The 16,133-nt window shown below is 39.6% G+C and overlaps 1 protein-coding gene across 1 annotated transcript; it reads left to right on the plus strand.

Moving 5' to 3' along the window:
• The first annotated feature begins 3,853 nt into the window (after nt 1-3,853).
• On the plus strand, nt 3,854-15,853 carry LOC131222569 (DNA-directed RNA polymerases II, IV and V subunit 11). Its single transcript, XM_058217699.1, has 5 exons — nt 3,854-4,011; nt 4,098-4,187; nt 4,306-4,384; nt 4,483-4,578; nt 15,557-15,853. Exons 1-5 carry the CDS (start codon nt 3,959-3,961, stop codon nt 15,596-15,598), a joined length of 360 nt encoding a protein of 119 aa, XP_058073682.1. The 5' UTR covers nt 3,854-3,958; the 3' UTR covers nt 15,599-15,853.
• The last annotated feature ends 280 nt before the right edge of the window (nt 15,854-16,133 follow it).

The raw sequence follows: 16,133 nt of genomic DNA on the forward strand, positions 1-16,133 counted from the left end.
GGTGTTTTGAAACAGTAGCAGGGTTGAAGGTGAATATGGTTAAGTCCAAAATTTATGGAATCAACTTAGATAGTCAGGAGGTTAGGGACTTCACAGAAATAATGGGGTGCTGCCCGGGATCTTTTCCAACTTCTTTCCTTGGTCTCCCATTATGTGTTGGCTTGCCCAAATCTCATAAGTGGGATAAGGTCCTTTAGATATTCCATAACCACCTATCTGGGTGGAAAAGCCGGTATCTTTCCATTGGAGGCCGCCTCACTCTGATAAATGTAGCGCTTTCTAATCTTCCCACTTACTTCATGTCCCTGTTTCGCTGCCCCACTAAGGTCCTCAAGGCAATCGACACCCTCAGACGCAGCTTTCTATAGCAGGGTAAGGAAGATAAAAAGAAATACAACCTCACACAGTGGAGACAGGTATGTAAGCATATTAAAAATGGAGGAGCTGGTATAAAGGACTTGAAAGTGATGAATCAAGCCCTTTTAGGGAAATGGATTTGGCGATTAGGCACTGAAAAAGATTGCCTGTGGAACAAGCTAATCAAAGGTAAATATGGGAGTTCAGAAGGGTGGTGGTGGACTAGAAAATCATCCCTATATAGGGCTTTTGCAATATGGAAAGGTATATGGCGCATGCATCGTGAGATGTTCAAAAGGATTGGGTTCGAAGCTGGCAAGGGAGACTGCATCAGATTCTGTATGGATACCTGGTTAGGTGATATTCCTCTGAAAGACAAATTTCCTCACAATTTTCGGTTGGTGAATAACAAAAATAGCTCCATTGAGGATAATTATTCTATTCTAGCAGATAAAGTAGTTTGGAACATTCAATGCAGAAGAACTCTCAAAGATTGGGAAATTAACGAATTTGTGGAGCTAATGTATTGCATCCAACACGCTCTCCTCTCTCAAAACCGTAAGGACAACATTATCTGGAAAGTAGACAAATCATCTGCTTTATCAGTTAGATCTTTCTTCAAGTAGCTATTGGCCTCTAACATTGACACCCCTATATAGCATCCTCACTTTATTTAGAAGTATGCCATCCCCCCTAAGCTGCATGTGTTTGGGTGGTTGGCTGGCAAGAGTTGAATCCTCACCGTGGACAACCTCAAGAAAAAAAGAATGATCCTTCATAATGTTTACTTATGCTGCATGTCCACTGAAGAAACTGTGGATCATTTACTGATCCATTATCCCTTTGCCAACTCAATTTGGACAGTCATTCTATCTTGTTTCAAAATTAATTGGTGCTTCCCTAAAGACGTGGATACGTTACTCAAGGCCTGACATGGTGTTCGACTAGGCAAACCCCTATCTCGATAATGGCGTATGGCGATTTTGGCGACTTGGTGGGCTGTTTGGATCGAAAGGAACAATCACTACTTTTGGAATGAGGCGAAGCCCCCTCACCTAGTGTGCGCCTTTGTCAAGTGTTTCATTACTTAATGGGCTTCTTATATGGATGGGTTTAATGTTGATCTAGCTTTTTTTCAGGTTTCTTAGGAATTGCTATCTGAGCTGTTCCCTTCCTCCTGTTTTTCTTTCCCTTTTAATACAAGTTATCTTTCTAAAAAAAATAAAAAATGCTCTTCCAACGGAGATCCATTAGCGGATGTTTTTCCGTTTTCTGTTTAGGCCACTTGGACACGCACAGGTAATTGTTTATCTTAAGAAAAAAAGTACGCGGATTTACTGTGAAAGAGCTGGGAACCCAGGCAGGGCCCACTATGATGTTTGTGAGAAATCCTACCCGTCCATCCACTTTTTGAGTTCAATTCAGGACATGAAGCCAAAAATGAACCGTTTCTAGGGCTCAAGTGGGCCAAAAACATGATAATTGAACGCCTACAGTTGAAATATTCATGGGCCACAGAAGTTTTAAGTCATGCTAATATTTGTGATTTCAGTTCATCGCAGTAGGAATAAAGTTATTAACAGTATGGATGGCTTGTAAACATCACCGTCGAACCCAGGTAGATTTTAATGGTAGGAATTTCCCAAACCACACTTTCCTTTAGTACGGCCTACTTGAGCTTTGGATACAGTTCATTTTTGTCATCATGTCCTGAAATGAACTCAAAAAATGGATGGAAAGGGAGGATTTCTCACAATGAGCCCCACCTGGAAGAAATCCACTTCCAGAAAAAAGGTACGTGAAGTTTACTGGTATGTGGCCAAGGGAAGCCGACTGCGTACTGAGTAAACTCTGCGGGGCACCTTAATTTATGTATATTATCCCGTCTAGCCATCCATTTTACAAGATAATTTTAAGGCCTTAACTCAAAACCTAAGCACATAAAAGGCTAAAATCAATCACACCAAAGGAAACAGTGTGAATTGAATTTATATTGTTGAAAAATTCTTAGGGTTCACAGAAGTTTTGAATCAAGATTATATTTGTTTTTTACTTTCATCCATGTTTTTTGATCCTTTGAACAGTTTGGATGAAAAATAAACATCACTGTGGGGTCCGGAAAGGTTTCAACGGTAGAAATCATTATTTACACTGTTTCCTGTGGTATGGTCCACTTGAAATTTTTATAAACTTCAATTTTAGGCTCAATGCCTAAAATTAGTTAGAAAAACAGATAGAAGGTGTGGATAAATCACAAAAATTAATGGTAGGCCCATCTAACTTTTCTCCGTATGACAATTCGATTTCGTGGCCGAGTGGGTTCACGGTGGAAACGGAGAAAGATCAGTTAGGGCCTATTTGGGCGGTGGGATTAGAAGGGATTAGGTGGGATGAAATTAAAAAAATATATAATTATTACTCATAGCATGGGCCTAAAAATGAGGTAGATCCAAAACTTATGTGGCCAGAGAAGTTTTCAACGGTGAGTATTCAATCCTCGTTGCTTTCTATGGTGGGGTCCACTTGAGCTTTAGATTTACCTTATTTTTTGGCCCATGCTCTAAAATAATCTTAATAAATGGGTGGACAATGTGGATATAGCCCACACATTATGGTGGTACCTACACAACTTGCTAACATTGAGTGAAATTGGCAAAGGACCCGATGTAATTCCATTTAATGTAATTCCAAGCTTTTCGATTTCTTCCCGAACATCAATGGAATTGGCACGGAACCAGATGAATCCCATCCCACCTAATCCCTTCAAATCCCACCACCCAAGGATTTGAAGGGATTAGGTGGGATGGGATTCAAAAAAAACATAATTATTATCCATGGTGGGGATTGTCCCCTGCTGCCATGGGATGAGTTTAATGCAATGCTTTGTTAGTAATACGGCGGTACATTGAATGGATATACCCACTATCATTTGAAATTACTGAGAATAACACACGTGTTATATCTAAACCGTTCATTTGTTTTGTAACCTCATTTTATGGCATGGGCCTAAAAATGAGGTAGATCCAAAACTTATGTGGCCCCAAAGAAGTTTTTAACAGTAAGTATTCAATCCTCATTGCTTTCTATGGTGGGGTCCACTTGAGCTTTAGATTTACTTGATTTTTTGGCCCATCCTCTCCATTCTTCCCAAACATGAAGGGGAATTGGCACAGGACCAATGAACCCCATCGCACCTAATCCCATCTAATCCCACTGCCCAAGCACGGATCTAACGGAGCAGCATTTATACCAAGGGAACATGCCATTGGTATCTAACCACTGACCAATACGGAAGTGTTCAGTATCCAATCCGCTCCCACATGCGACTGACTGATGCATTCAAATCTAGATTTTCAATGGCTAGCATTTAAATCTAGCAATCGAAGGTTAGGATCATCGCTGAAGTGTGACTATAGCTAAATAGCTTATTTTCATCAGAAACGGGAATATGGACGGTTCAGATCACATGAACATCGGGCACCAACTGCTGGCGACAGACGCTGGATGCTGATTCGCGACGGAGGGAAAGCGAAATCGCATTATAACAAGAAAGGGCAGAAGACAGAGGAAGAGGGAAACCGCTGGAAGGCAGAGAAGAACCATGAACGCTCCCGATCGTTACGAGCGCTTTGTCGTTCCCGAAGGGACCAAAAAGTAATTTCCATTTAAAAACTTCCCCAACAGCCGATTTTTCCCATTTTCCCCACATTTTTAAAATCTTTTGTTTCCCCTTTCTACAGAGTATCATACGAGAGAGACACCAAAATCATCAACGCCGCTTCATTCACTATCGAGAGGGAAGATCATACCGTTGGAAACGTCTTACGCATGTAGCTTACCTCAATCTCAACCATCCATTTTATTTCCCCATTTTATTTTTAATTTTCAATTTTTATTCACAGCTAAACAGGATTTCATTTTTTATTTTTTCATGTTTTTGTTTTGCAGGCAGCTGCACAGGGACCCAAATGTCCTTTTCGCTGGTTACAAGCTTCCGCACCCTCTCCAATACAAAATCATCGTCAGGGTTAGTTTCGGAATTAGAAATATTGCAGTTCGTGGTTTTGGATTTCTAGGGTTAGGGTTTTGAAGGAATTGATGGTTGCTTACTTCTTATTTTCGCAGATTCACACGACGAGCCAATCGTCACCAATGCAGGCGTATGATCAAGCAATCAAAGATCTAGACAAGGAGCTCGATCACCTGAAGTCTGCATTCGAGGTTTGATTCTGTTTCTCACTGTGTTTTCCCCTTTTTTATGAGCTTCCAAATTCGACTGTTTGGGTGTGATTGAAATATCGCTTTCCAAAATGGGGCTTTTCAATTCATACTCTCGAGTAGTTAAAAAACAGAAAACGCGAAATGGGGCTTGTCTATATTGTATCGGAAAGAAATAGCTCTTTTGTAATAGCAGCAGAAGCTGCAAAAATTGCCAAATGCAGCGTGATATTCATAATGATCTTCTACAATTATAATAACTTTGCTTGGTGAAGTTTTTTAGGCAGTGTTTGCATGTTACCAAATAGAGTTTTGTCGCATATCTAAGCGGGATGGTCCTGTATCCATTCTGCTAGGTCTTGGAGGAAGACCCCAAAAAATAGAATCTGCTTCTTGATTCCCCAAGTCGTGGAGGAGCTAAAAATTGGTACTGTGCCTGTTTTTGTCTCGCCAGAAAATTGGGCAGGCAGAAATGGTGCACTTTCACGAGCCTTTTTGGCTATTTCCAAACATTCTCAGCATTTGAATTTAGTCCAAAGCTATAGAATGAGCGTGGGATCATGAGTCAGATTGGAGCTTACAGCTTTGGAAATTGGAATAGCTCAAATTGACTTTTTGATCTTGGGTCAAGAGTTTCAGAACTCTTTCTTTTAAAATTTACTTGGCTTTATTCCTTATTCTGCAAGTGGAGTTCTGCATGCACTCCCACTGCTGGTCCAAAATCCTTGATAAAGGACAGTTGCGTCAGTTTGCATCTGACGCCAAACTTTGGCTACGAAATTTTCCATGATCTTTACAATCTAACATCCCCAATTAGTTGTATAAGGCTTAGATGGAAACGACGATGACGAATAGGCTTCATCCTGTCACTCTCTCTCTCTCTCATGGTTTTGAATATCAGTAGAAACCAAGTCCACTTGGTATTGATGGGGAAGGAAACAAATCATTGGGCTAGTCACACTTTGAGATCAGTATGAGTTGGAACAATTTTCTGTTAATGCATAAGAAATATGGGCCGTATATCTGTATGGCCCACCTAATGGATACCTAGCATCTTCTCTTGCTTATTCTTTATATAAATTGTATTGGGACTCTAGGTTAGGACTTAAAAGGGAATGTTTTCTTTTGTTACTTTCGGCTGTTTCTGCCTTTTTCCACTTACTATTGATACAAATAGGAGGAGAGGGAACGTCTAGCCCTATCTTTCCTCTTTTCCTTCCTTGTCACAACTCTCCTCTCTTCCCTTCTTTTCTTCTACTTCTAGTTTACGAACTTACATAATATCAAAGCATCTTTTGTCTTGATTTAATCCATTTTCTGCTCTTCTCTACATTTTCTTCCTTCTTCTTGCACTTTCTCATCAATCTTATGCTAAAACTTCTTTAAGAAACCTAGGGTTTTGTTTGTGTTCCTTTTTTTTTTTTAAAATAAATAAATAAATAAATGTGCCAGGTCTTCGTAATGGCCCGTGCATGAGTAGGTGAATGATGTTTACATGATCATCACCTCTTGTGTGGTTATTTGAAGCGTATGGGCCAGGTGCCCTCGTTGGATTTTGTGTTTGTGATCATCATCCCTGCGTGGTCGCTTGCAAAGTGTGGACATGTGGGTTGATTGCCCTCTCCAAGCGTGGTGTGCGCATTGTGCGAATTGTGCAAGTGTAACATTCACCGATTGTTATAGGTCAGCCCGTGTGTGTATGCAAGCCTAATGTTATTCCTCTTTCACTCGTTTTAATGGAGATGAAAAGTGATTTGAAGATTGAATTAATAATTCCATGTGATTTTTTAGGGGTTTAGATAAATTAAATGGAACAGACTATCTCCATTGGTTTAAGTCCATTCAAGTAGTTTTAATGGCAAAGGGAAAATTAAAATACTTGACTGTGGAGAAACTTGATGAGAGTTCCTGAACATATGAACAATAGATCTAATAGAATGCTCTAATTATGACATGGCCGTGGAGTGGTACGGAATCATCCATCAGTGCTAACGTAATGTTTTTGGATACTGCAAATGAAGTGTGGTATGCATTATGAGAGATGTTTTCATTTGGAAAAAAACCTCTCGTATGTACCAATTTTTTAGAGAGATTTGGATTTCAACAAGGAACAAACCTCTCACTACGGATTTGGAAAAGCAACGCTAGTAACGTGAGGAATTTCGGGTGGCTAAATTTTTGTCTGGTTTAAAGTTCGAGTACGAATCGGTTTGTGCACAAAGTTTAGGTGGCAAGGATGTGCCATCTCCTAATGAGGTATATGCACACCTCCAACATGTATCCATGAGGTCTACAAGTAGAGCCAATGATAGCTTGGCTTTTGCGTCATTTATTGGACGAGGTAGAAGCGAGGGTTGCGGCGGCAGGGGTAATTAAGGTGGTCGTAGTGAAGTGAGAGGATATTGTTGTAGAGGTCATGGACATAGGAAGTGCACCTATTGTGGGCTTACGAATTATTCAGTTGGAAAATGTTGGGATCTTCATGGAAAACCAGCATCGGCATGGGCTAATCAGGCATCTTACATCAGAGAGAGTAGTGAGTCTCATTTGGCTAGTTCCACTTCTACAACGCTAAAATCACGTTCCAACCACTAACAATAGTCACGCATGATTAAGATCATTTAACAATGGTCGATGGGCCAATTTGGAAATGCGCATGGTTAAGATTGCCTAACGAGTAACGACACACCTCACATTCTTTAGATCATCTATCTGTCCAATATGGAACACGGTTATGATTAGCTAACAATCGGTCCCACATGGTTAGGATTTAGGATTACCGGATGATTGGCCCAATATGGAAGTATAGATGGGTATGATCAATTAGTGATGTGATCGACATGGTCAAGATCATCTATTGATGGGCCCGACATTGAAATACCCATGGATATGATTGACGAACAATGGGCCACATATGGTTACTAAGATTAGCAACTATGGGCCCTATATGAAAATACAAGTGTTTAGGTTTGACTAAGGATGGGCCTCACATGGTTAAGATTATCTCATAGAGTCACGGTAGACTTTATGGAAATACTGGTGGTTAGGATTGTCTAAGGTTATGCTTAAGATGGGGAAGGAGAAGGAAAATGAACTTTCCTCTCAAGTGAGGAAATTCTATTTCTTAGATCTTAAAATGGAAATTGAAAAAGGCCATTTTCGTGGAACATGAAAAAATGGATATTGATTTTTTTTTTTTTTTTATTTTATTTTTTGAACATTTGAAAAATAGAAAAAACAAAATTGTCAAAATTTTATGTGAAAAATTAATTTCCATAAAAATGTCTTTAGTAATTTGTGTTCTTTTGTACCTTTTCTCGAGTCTAGAATTATGTTGGAAAAAGCAACATTTGGTTCGATTGATGGGTGAAAAAGATATCTTGATTTAATTGATTTGGGTTTTTGAAAATCAAAACCTACCAAGGAGCAAGCAAGGTGTAGTGGTGGGAAGATGTTTTTCGCTCCATGGTGACTTAGTTGTTTGGGCTCCTCCTTGTAGGAGGAATTTATATGAGGATGAGGTGGAGTTGTTGAGACTATTGGAGTTGTTTAGTAAGGTTCGCTCAATGATATCACATAGCGATTCGATGAGGTGGTTAGATGAAAAGTCCGGTAGGTTCTTAGTAAAATCTGTCTACTGAAGATTTAGTGGCGAGTCAAATGGGGTCCAAGGTTAGCCATACAACTTTTGTTTGGACATATGGAGCTCCGCCGAAGGTGGCCTGCCTTTGCTTGGCTTGTGGGTGGAAACAAGGTACTTACAATGGACACGTTAAAGGGGGATGATTCTCTCAAATGTATGTCTTATGTGTAACAAAGCCGAAGAATCGGTGAATCATCTTTTCATCCATTGCAAGTTTGCGTTGAAGATTTGGGAGGAGTTCATTGGTAAACTTGGCTTTCATTGGGTAATGCTAGGTTCCATTGAGGCATTATTCACATCTTGGCATGGTGGAGGAAAAGGGGAGATTGGAAGGAAAGTATGGTGTTTCTGTCTCCCTACTGGAATATGGGTGATGTGGCTTGAAAGAAACAATCGATATTTTTGGAATCAGACGAAGTCCATGGAAATTGGCAAGATGTCTATGGAGCTGGTTAAGGAATGGGTGATTGAAGCTAGGATTATTGGGGCTGATCAATTTTCTAATATTTGGGTGCTTGTCTTTTTGTTTTTGGTTTGTTATATTATTTAGGCCTTAGCCTTTCATCAATAAAATTTTAAAAAAGAAAAAGAAAATAAAAACCCGCCAATCTACCACCCCCCTCTAGACCAAAAATGATGATTTTTTAATAAGAGAGGGCCTTTTACATGATTTAAATGCAAAAGATTAAAAAAGCAGGAAGGAAAATGAATAAAAAAATTCTTTTTATAGTAATTATAGGCCCTGTTAACCGTATGATTCTTGCAGATAGGCAATTTTGGGCTATGATTTGCATCATATATACGTGTGCAATACCTTCGAATTATAAGTTGTGCGATTTTGATGACCTTGCTTATATACAATTTTTGCTAGGAAGCACCTTGCTAGGCAAGCACATGGTCTTAAGGAATTCTTTCCCGAGGGACAATCTATAAGAAGTCGGGGAAGAAGCAACCATGTGTAATGAGATTGACACAAAAGGCATGCATCCAAGGGTTATAGTTGCTTGAGTCCCAAGTGATGGCGTATCTTTTTAATTTTTGTCCACCATGAGTGGCCCTTCATAAGATGGGAGGAAAACATTTACCACTTTAATAGCCATACAAAAAGAAGAAGAAGAGATGTATTCAAGGTGTGCCTAATTGGTACGTAACGGTAAAGGCCTAGGTTGATACGTAACGGCCATGGCCCAAGCCATTATGCGATATGGGGTTAAAACGGCCTAACTGAAAAAAATGAACTGTTGCAGGGCCTAACAGCTGTTACAACTGAGTGTAATGGCCTTGGGATGTTAAACATAGTAACTGGGGGTGTCAATGGCTAGGTTAGGGTCGGGCCGAGCTTTTGTCGAAGCCCCACTCGCATTGTCGAACGTAGGACCAAGCCCAGCCCGTGCCTGTGACGAGCTGAAAGAGTCCAAACTGCATGTTTATGCCGAGCCCGAGCCCGAAAACTCATCTTCTTCTTCTTTTAAAAAAACACGATCTTCCAAAAAAATAAAAATAAAAACCCATCTTCCAAAAAAAAGAAAAAAAATCTTCTTTTATTAATAACCCGTCTACTCATCTGATTACCTGGGCTTGAAGTTCCAGTGGTGCCTAGGCTCTTAGTCGCTTTAACTGGAGTCCCCTCAACAATTCCTCATCTCTTTCTTTTCTCTCCATCTTTCTTCTACAAACATGGCGCTTGAAGTTCTAAAATGCTACATGTACATTCGGGGCATGGTTGTGCCATATCCCATTTCATCTAGCTCTACAGAGCTGTTTAAAATTTGAATTTTTTGAAAAGATAGCAGGCCAGACTGGGCCGATGAGCTTTTGGACAACTAAGTCCAAGTGTGGCCTGCTTGAGAAACGGGCTTGAATTTTAACCCCGAACCAGCCTTTGGGCTTGATATTCCAGCCCAAGTCCGGCCCAAGGCGGGCTAGGCCGGGAAGCCTGTCAGGCCAGCCCGACCCATTGACAGCCCTAGCAAGTACTTTGTTTTGTTATTTCTTCTATTCTTTCTTGTATTTGGTCTCGTAGTAATCCTGCACTTGTCAAAAGTGAATGTATTCTGTTGAAAGAAGATGTAGGTCAAGTGTAATTTCATCTAATGGGATTTCAAAGAAAACTAACACAAAACTCCTAACATCCACTAGTCACAAGATTCATAAGCAAAACTAACTATAATGTGATAGCCCATGCACTAAAAATCTAATAAACGAAAATTTTTAATCATTCATTTGTTTGGCAAGCGGATGGACAAGCCTGGTGTTATCTTCGTAGTTAAAGCCTATTGTCGAAAGACTTGACCTATGGTCTAATTGAAGTTATGGCCTTTGATAGAGTGGAGTGGCTGGAAAGGATTCATGTAGCCCAACCCAAGTTGTTGGGATAAGGCTTAGATGATGATGAGTTCAGCCCATTGTCTAGACAGCTCAGATGTTGTACGCATATGACAGATTGGCACATGCCACCAATGGCTTGTAGCTTAACCTAACCCACCACCATTTGCTGGCGACCATTGCTCGAGGAGAAATGCTAATTGTGCACTTGCGTTACATGTTCATTGCCACACTCACGTAGGGTTAATCTTATTTCTTAATTTGATGTCTACCAATTGCAAGTTTCAAATCATTACAATATTCAATTTCTACGATGTGTGGTCCAATCCTCTTACCTTCAGGTCACCTTGCGGAAGCACCCTCACCTTTCCCTTCCCACTGGTTTCCTTTGCCACCCCGATACAATATAGGCATGGCACAATGGTGGTTTTTATGAATGACTGGATAATTACGCATTGTTTCTAGTTTTACTGGAAATTCAGACTAGCATTTTACTCCATGAAGCCTTGGCTTAATCCAAGTCATGAAGTCATAGGCGAGCATGTGGCGCTCTTAAATTGTATTCAAAATGTCAAGATAGATTCGGAAAATGAAGACAAGTTAGTTTGGATCAAACACAAATCAGAAAAGTTCTCGGTAAAATCGTTCTACAGGTGCATTGATAAAGGGCGGATAAGAAAGAAGAGACCTACACCAATAAGATATGGAAGTACAAAGCTCCTCCAAAGATAATAGGGTTTACTTGGTTAGTGGGCAAGAATAGAGTCCTCACAATTGGTAACTTAAGAAAAAGAGGGATGATCCTCCCTAACATATGTCTTTGTTGTATGTCTAGTGAGGAAACGGCGAATCACCTATTTATTCACTGTTCCTTCATTAGTCACATCTGGAAAGATATCCTTTCTCGCTTTGAAATGAACTGGACAGCCCCTCCCTCGACTGGTACTTTTCTAAAGGCTTGGCATGGCATTTCTTTTGACAAGAAGAAGTTGGCTCTTTGGAGAATGGCGATTCTCGCTGTCTGGTGGGCTGTTTGGGAAGAAAGAACTGATAGGTGCTTCAATGGGATATCCAAATCAGCTGTCTTTGTCGCTTCCAAAGCCAGATTTCTAGTCGCTGAATGGGCTGTTAACGTAGAAAAATTAAAGGGCTGTAATTTGATGTTTTTAGGGTCTTAGTAGCCTGTGTAGCTCCCTCAGCAGTGCAGGCTGCTTTCTTTGTTGTTCCCCTCCTTTAATATAGTATGTGACTTTTCAAAAATAAAATAAAATAGGTGAGCATCTACTGGAAATCTTGGTATAAACCCTTACAACCATTTTTTGGAGCCTTGGTTCGAATGGTCCGGGCTTGATCCAAGTCAAGTCATCTTTGGGCCAGATCTGGGCTGAGCCTTTAGGCTTACAGTTTGGATGGATCCACTGCCTTTGAGGCTCATAATTAATCAGCTGGACTCATACTTTAAAAAAAGAAAAAAGAAAAAGAAAAAAAGAGGCTTTACTCGTGCTTCAGTATTGCTGAGAGCCCCAGCAAGCTACCCCACCAGCCTTCTTATTTGACAATAGTGGGGCCGAGTATTTGAATTGGGGGCTGGCTTTGTTCGAGCCAAATGTCTTAGGTAATGGGTGCCTGGCCTAGGGCCCTTTGTTACAATTCTAAATTATATCACCCTCTAAGGGGAATGGAATCACATCCTCTCATATACACTTCAACAATCTACCATGCATGACCCATAGCTCAAGAAGCTTTTCCCAACTCTAAGCCTCAATGATACAGCACTCTACTCATACACACATCAATATACACATGCACATCCATCACCATTCTACTCATAGTTTTGCCTATGAGCCTTGTGATTAGGGGATGTTAGGAGTTTTGTGTTGGTTTTCTTTGAAGCCACATTTGGCGAAATTACAATTGGCCTGCATTTTCTTGCAACAGAATACTTTCAGTTTTGACAAGTGCAGACTCACTATGAGACTTGAATGAGTACAAGAAAATTGGTAGAAATAGCAACAGACAATATTCTCCCCTTCTCTTAGAAATCATAGATACTAGCAGCACTTAGTCAAATGTTTTTGTTCATTATGTTCAAATGTACATTGTTCTTGTGGATATGGAACGGCATTTCGCAATATACTTCATGAGCAAATGCCTTCAACAATTTTGAAATAGCAAAGTGGAGTAGTATTTTCAACTATACAAGGGACGTGATCATTGGTCAGTTCATGTTATATGCAAGAATTAGGATACCCTCAGAAATCAGCTATCATATTCTACTAAAAGTACAGTTTTTAAATTTCTTTTGTTTTTGAAATGGAATTACATGATATATTATATACATTTCTAATATATTTTATTTCAAATAAAATGTGTCGGCATTTCATTTTGTATCATGCCAACAACATAAATGCAAGATTCGATCAGTCCATTTGTGGGTCATATGTTTGATGTTTTATCTGGAGAAGTAGGTAGGTTCACTGATCAAGTGGGTCCATTTGGCATTGCTTCGAAGAAGTGCATAATTGATCAACATTTAACAATAAACAATTTCCTTAAGATTGTTTATTGAGAATTGCTCGTTAAAAAATAAACATGTTTGACACCCATTAAAAAAGATAATGATTGGCTTATTCCAACCATAATATGCCCACAAATAAAAATTTATGACCATTTCAACAAAAAAAGCGTCTACAATTGGAGGTTATGATTGTTCATACCTGAAAAACAATTGTCCCATTTTAGCAAAAATGTCCGCAAAATCAGATGTTAGGTCATTTCAACAAAAAAGTGTCCACAAAGCAACGGTGAGGAGTGTTCAACCAATTTCATTTAGCATTGTGACTTAGGGATGGTGGGTTACATAATCTTGCGGCTTAGTTTTAGCTGATGTATGCAGCATGTGCTACTTCTGAGTGCTTGCATATCAAGTGTAATACTGTTTAGTATCTAATAAATACCCCTAGATCGAAGAGGAAAGGAACACATTTCAGAGATTGGGCGGACAATACCACATGTGCAACTTTCAAGCGCTTGTGTATGAAGTGTAATACCCTGCTAGAGTAGCAAGAAGATGTGCCAAAGATCGGGTAGACGATGCATGTCAGGGACCTAGGCCATTATTTGGCATGGTATACCTTGAACATGTGGACCAAAAATAGTGTTGGTCTGTTGATCATGTAGGCCAAACTTGTATCGAAAAATGGGCCTTCAGAAAAATGTCCAAAAGTCCGGATTCAATGTGCACGTGTGGCTCACTTGATGAGCGTGCTATCCTGACTGGTAGATGGCATGCTCAAAGTGTGCCCAACATGATGAATGGTCCGGATCTTGGACATGTGTGCTGTTCGCACATAGATCTGACAGTGTTTCACCCCCCTCGAATGAGGTTCGCCTGTTTAGCACAAAAACACTCTTGAAAATGTCTCCAAGCCGCTTCCAAGAAAGGCATTCTTTTATTAATGTCTCCAAGCCACTTCTTAAGAAGCAATTAATGCTTGTCCCTAACCAAATATGCTTAACAATTAATTTACTGGTTACTAACAACAAAGGTTTTGGTAATTAGAATTGCCCAAAATGGTTTTTTTAAGCAACGCGGCGTAAGGCATCAAGTTGTAGGGGTTTCTAAGCACTAGAATTGGAATGCATCATAGGAATTGAGAACTTGATTCATTCTACAAAATCATCAATCATCCGTCATCTCATATGTATGGCTATCCATTTACTGCCATCACACATGATTTCTAGTTAAAGTAAAAAAGCTAAGGACAACCCTATTGGTTACATAATTAATGCAAAAACCAACATGCTAATTCTACAGGTCCACTTGAGTGGCCTAAATTTTTTTTTTTTTTTTTTTTTGGGCCAATGCATTACTGGTCTAAATACTAATTAAAGTAATTAAAAGGAAGCAACTAAATAAAGGTTGAAATAAAGGGCTCGTTTGGGAGCTTGTAATTGGAGGCAAATGAATTGGGAGTAAATGGGTTACATAGTTGTGTTTGGATGGGAGTAAATGAAATGCTTTTGAAATCCAAATATTCTGTTTGGATGGGAGTAAATGGGAGAAATTGGAATGCATTTGAATTTTTTGATATATTCACAGGAATATATGCGACATCCCAAATCAACTTTAATATCCCAACTTAGTGTACATATGCGATATTTAATAGAATGATTGTAATAAGCCCGTTGAAATATATACTTTAGCAAAAAATTAGGAAATTTTGAGCCTCGGGTAAGCCACAAATGTAGATCGCAAACAAGCAACTTGCCAACTTTTTTAACCGTCCATTTATATGGCCATCCTTTGGATGGTTTGGATCATTCTTTTGGTGAGATTTTAGTGATGTAGCCAATCATTGGACTATTTCAAAGTATCATTAACATGGCACATGTGTGGCAGACATGTGCGTAGCGGCACCTTTGTTTACACGTGTGACTCTCCAAGGGAGCTCCAAAAGACATTTCACCCCATTTACTTCCAAATCCTCTCTCGTAGAGAGGATTTCATTTACATGCACATTTACTCCCATTTTATTCCATTTACATGCATTTACTGCCATCCAAACACACCTCAATTACCATTTACCTTCATTTACTCCAAATTATACCTATTTACCTCCATTTACTCCTATGCAAACGACCCCAAAGAGTTGAAACTAGTTCCAACTCTCTATCATAGTTCAAAAAACCCGAAAACTCGACTTGATGTTCATGTTTCATACCTGATGGGATGGTGCTCAATTTCCCACCAGCAGCAAACATGGCAGATGCTTCTTTTGTCGCTTTCATGTTTCATACCCAAAAATAGAAAATAGCTCTATTTTACATCATCAATTGCTATATTAGCTAGTGTTAGATGAGCTACTTTGCCAAATCATCACTACCATTTAAAAGCTGCTTGTAAACTCACCATTGCGTTGCGAATGTATTTTTTAGCTATTTCCAAATCTGTCTATCCTAGATGTGAATTACATGTTGGTTTATTTTATTTTTATCCATTCTGACTCGCAGGATGAAGTGAAGAAGCATTCAAGTGTTCCCAGGGAATACTGAACACTAAGCTGGCAGCATGACTGGAATGACATCTATGAAGCAGATATGGGCCCTTTCTAGTCTATCAGTTGCTGTGAGCCTTGTGAATATAGGACACTTACGTTTCAATTGAAATCCTTTTACAGTTTTTGGTGGATGCTGAAAACCATGATATGGTGATGAAAACTCGAGAACGATGTAGGGGTCTTGTGGTGGTCTGTTGAACGGGCCATTGCAAGGACACGTTTAAAGTTTAAACGTCTTTTCTTGTGTGCAGGTCTTGGTCGATGAAAGTACATCTTATTTGCCATTTCTTGAGCCTTGAGTCCTTGACTTCTGGGCAAGTAGGTCCCATGAATTGGTGATCCATGCGTGATTCTGGTGGGTCTCGCCATTTATGTGAATTCCCCAAAATCCTGTTGATTGAGCAATTCTAAGTTTCTAACTCTTCTAGAAGTTATAAGAAGGGGAGGGGAAAAAAAGAGAGGATGATTCCCATTGGACCAAAACGGCCAAATAGTGGATGATCATTAGCTATGAATCAGGAGGATTTTTG

This window comes from Magnolia sinica, chromosome 13 (genome assembly GCF_029962835.1).
Source record: "Magnolia sinica isolate HGM2019 chromosome 13, MsV1, whole genome shotgun sequence".
NCBI lineage: Eukaryota > Viridiplantae > Streptophyta > Magnoliopsida > Magnoliales > Magnoliaceae > Magnolia > Magnolia sinica.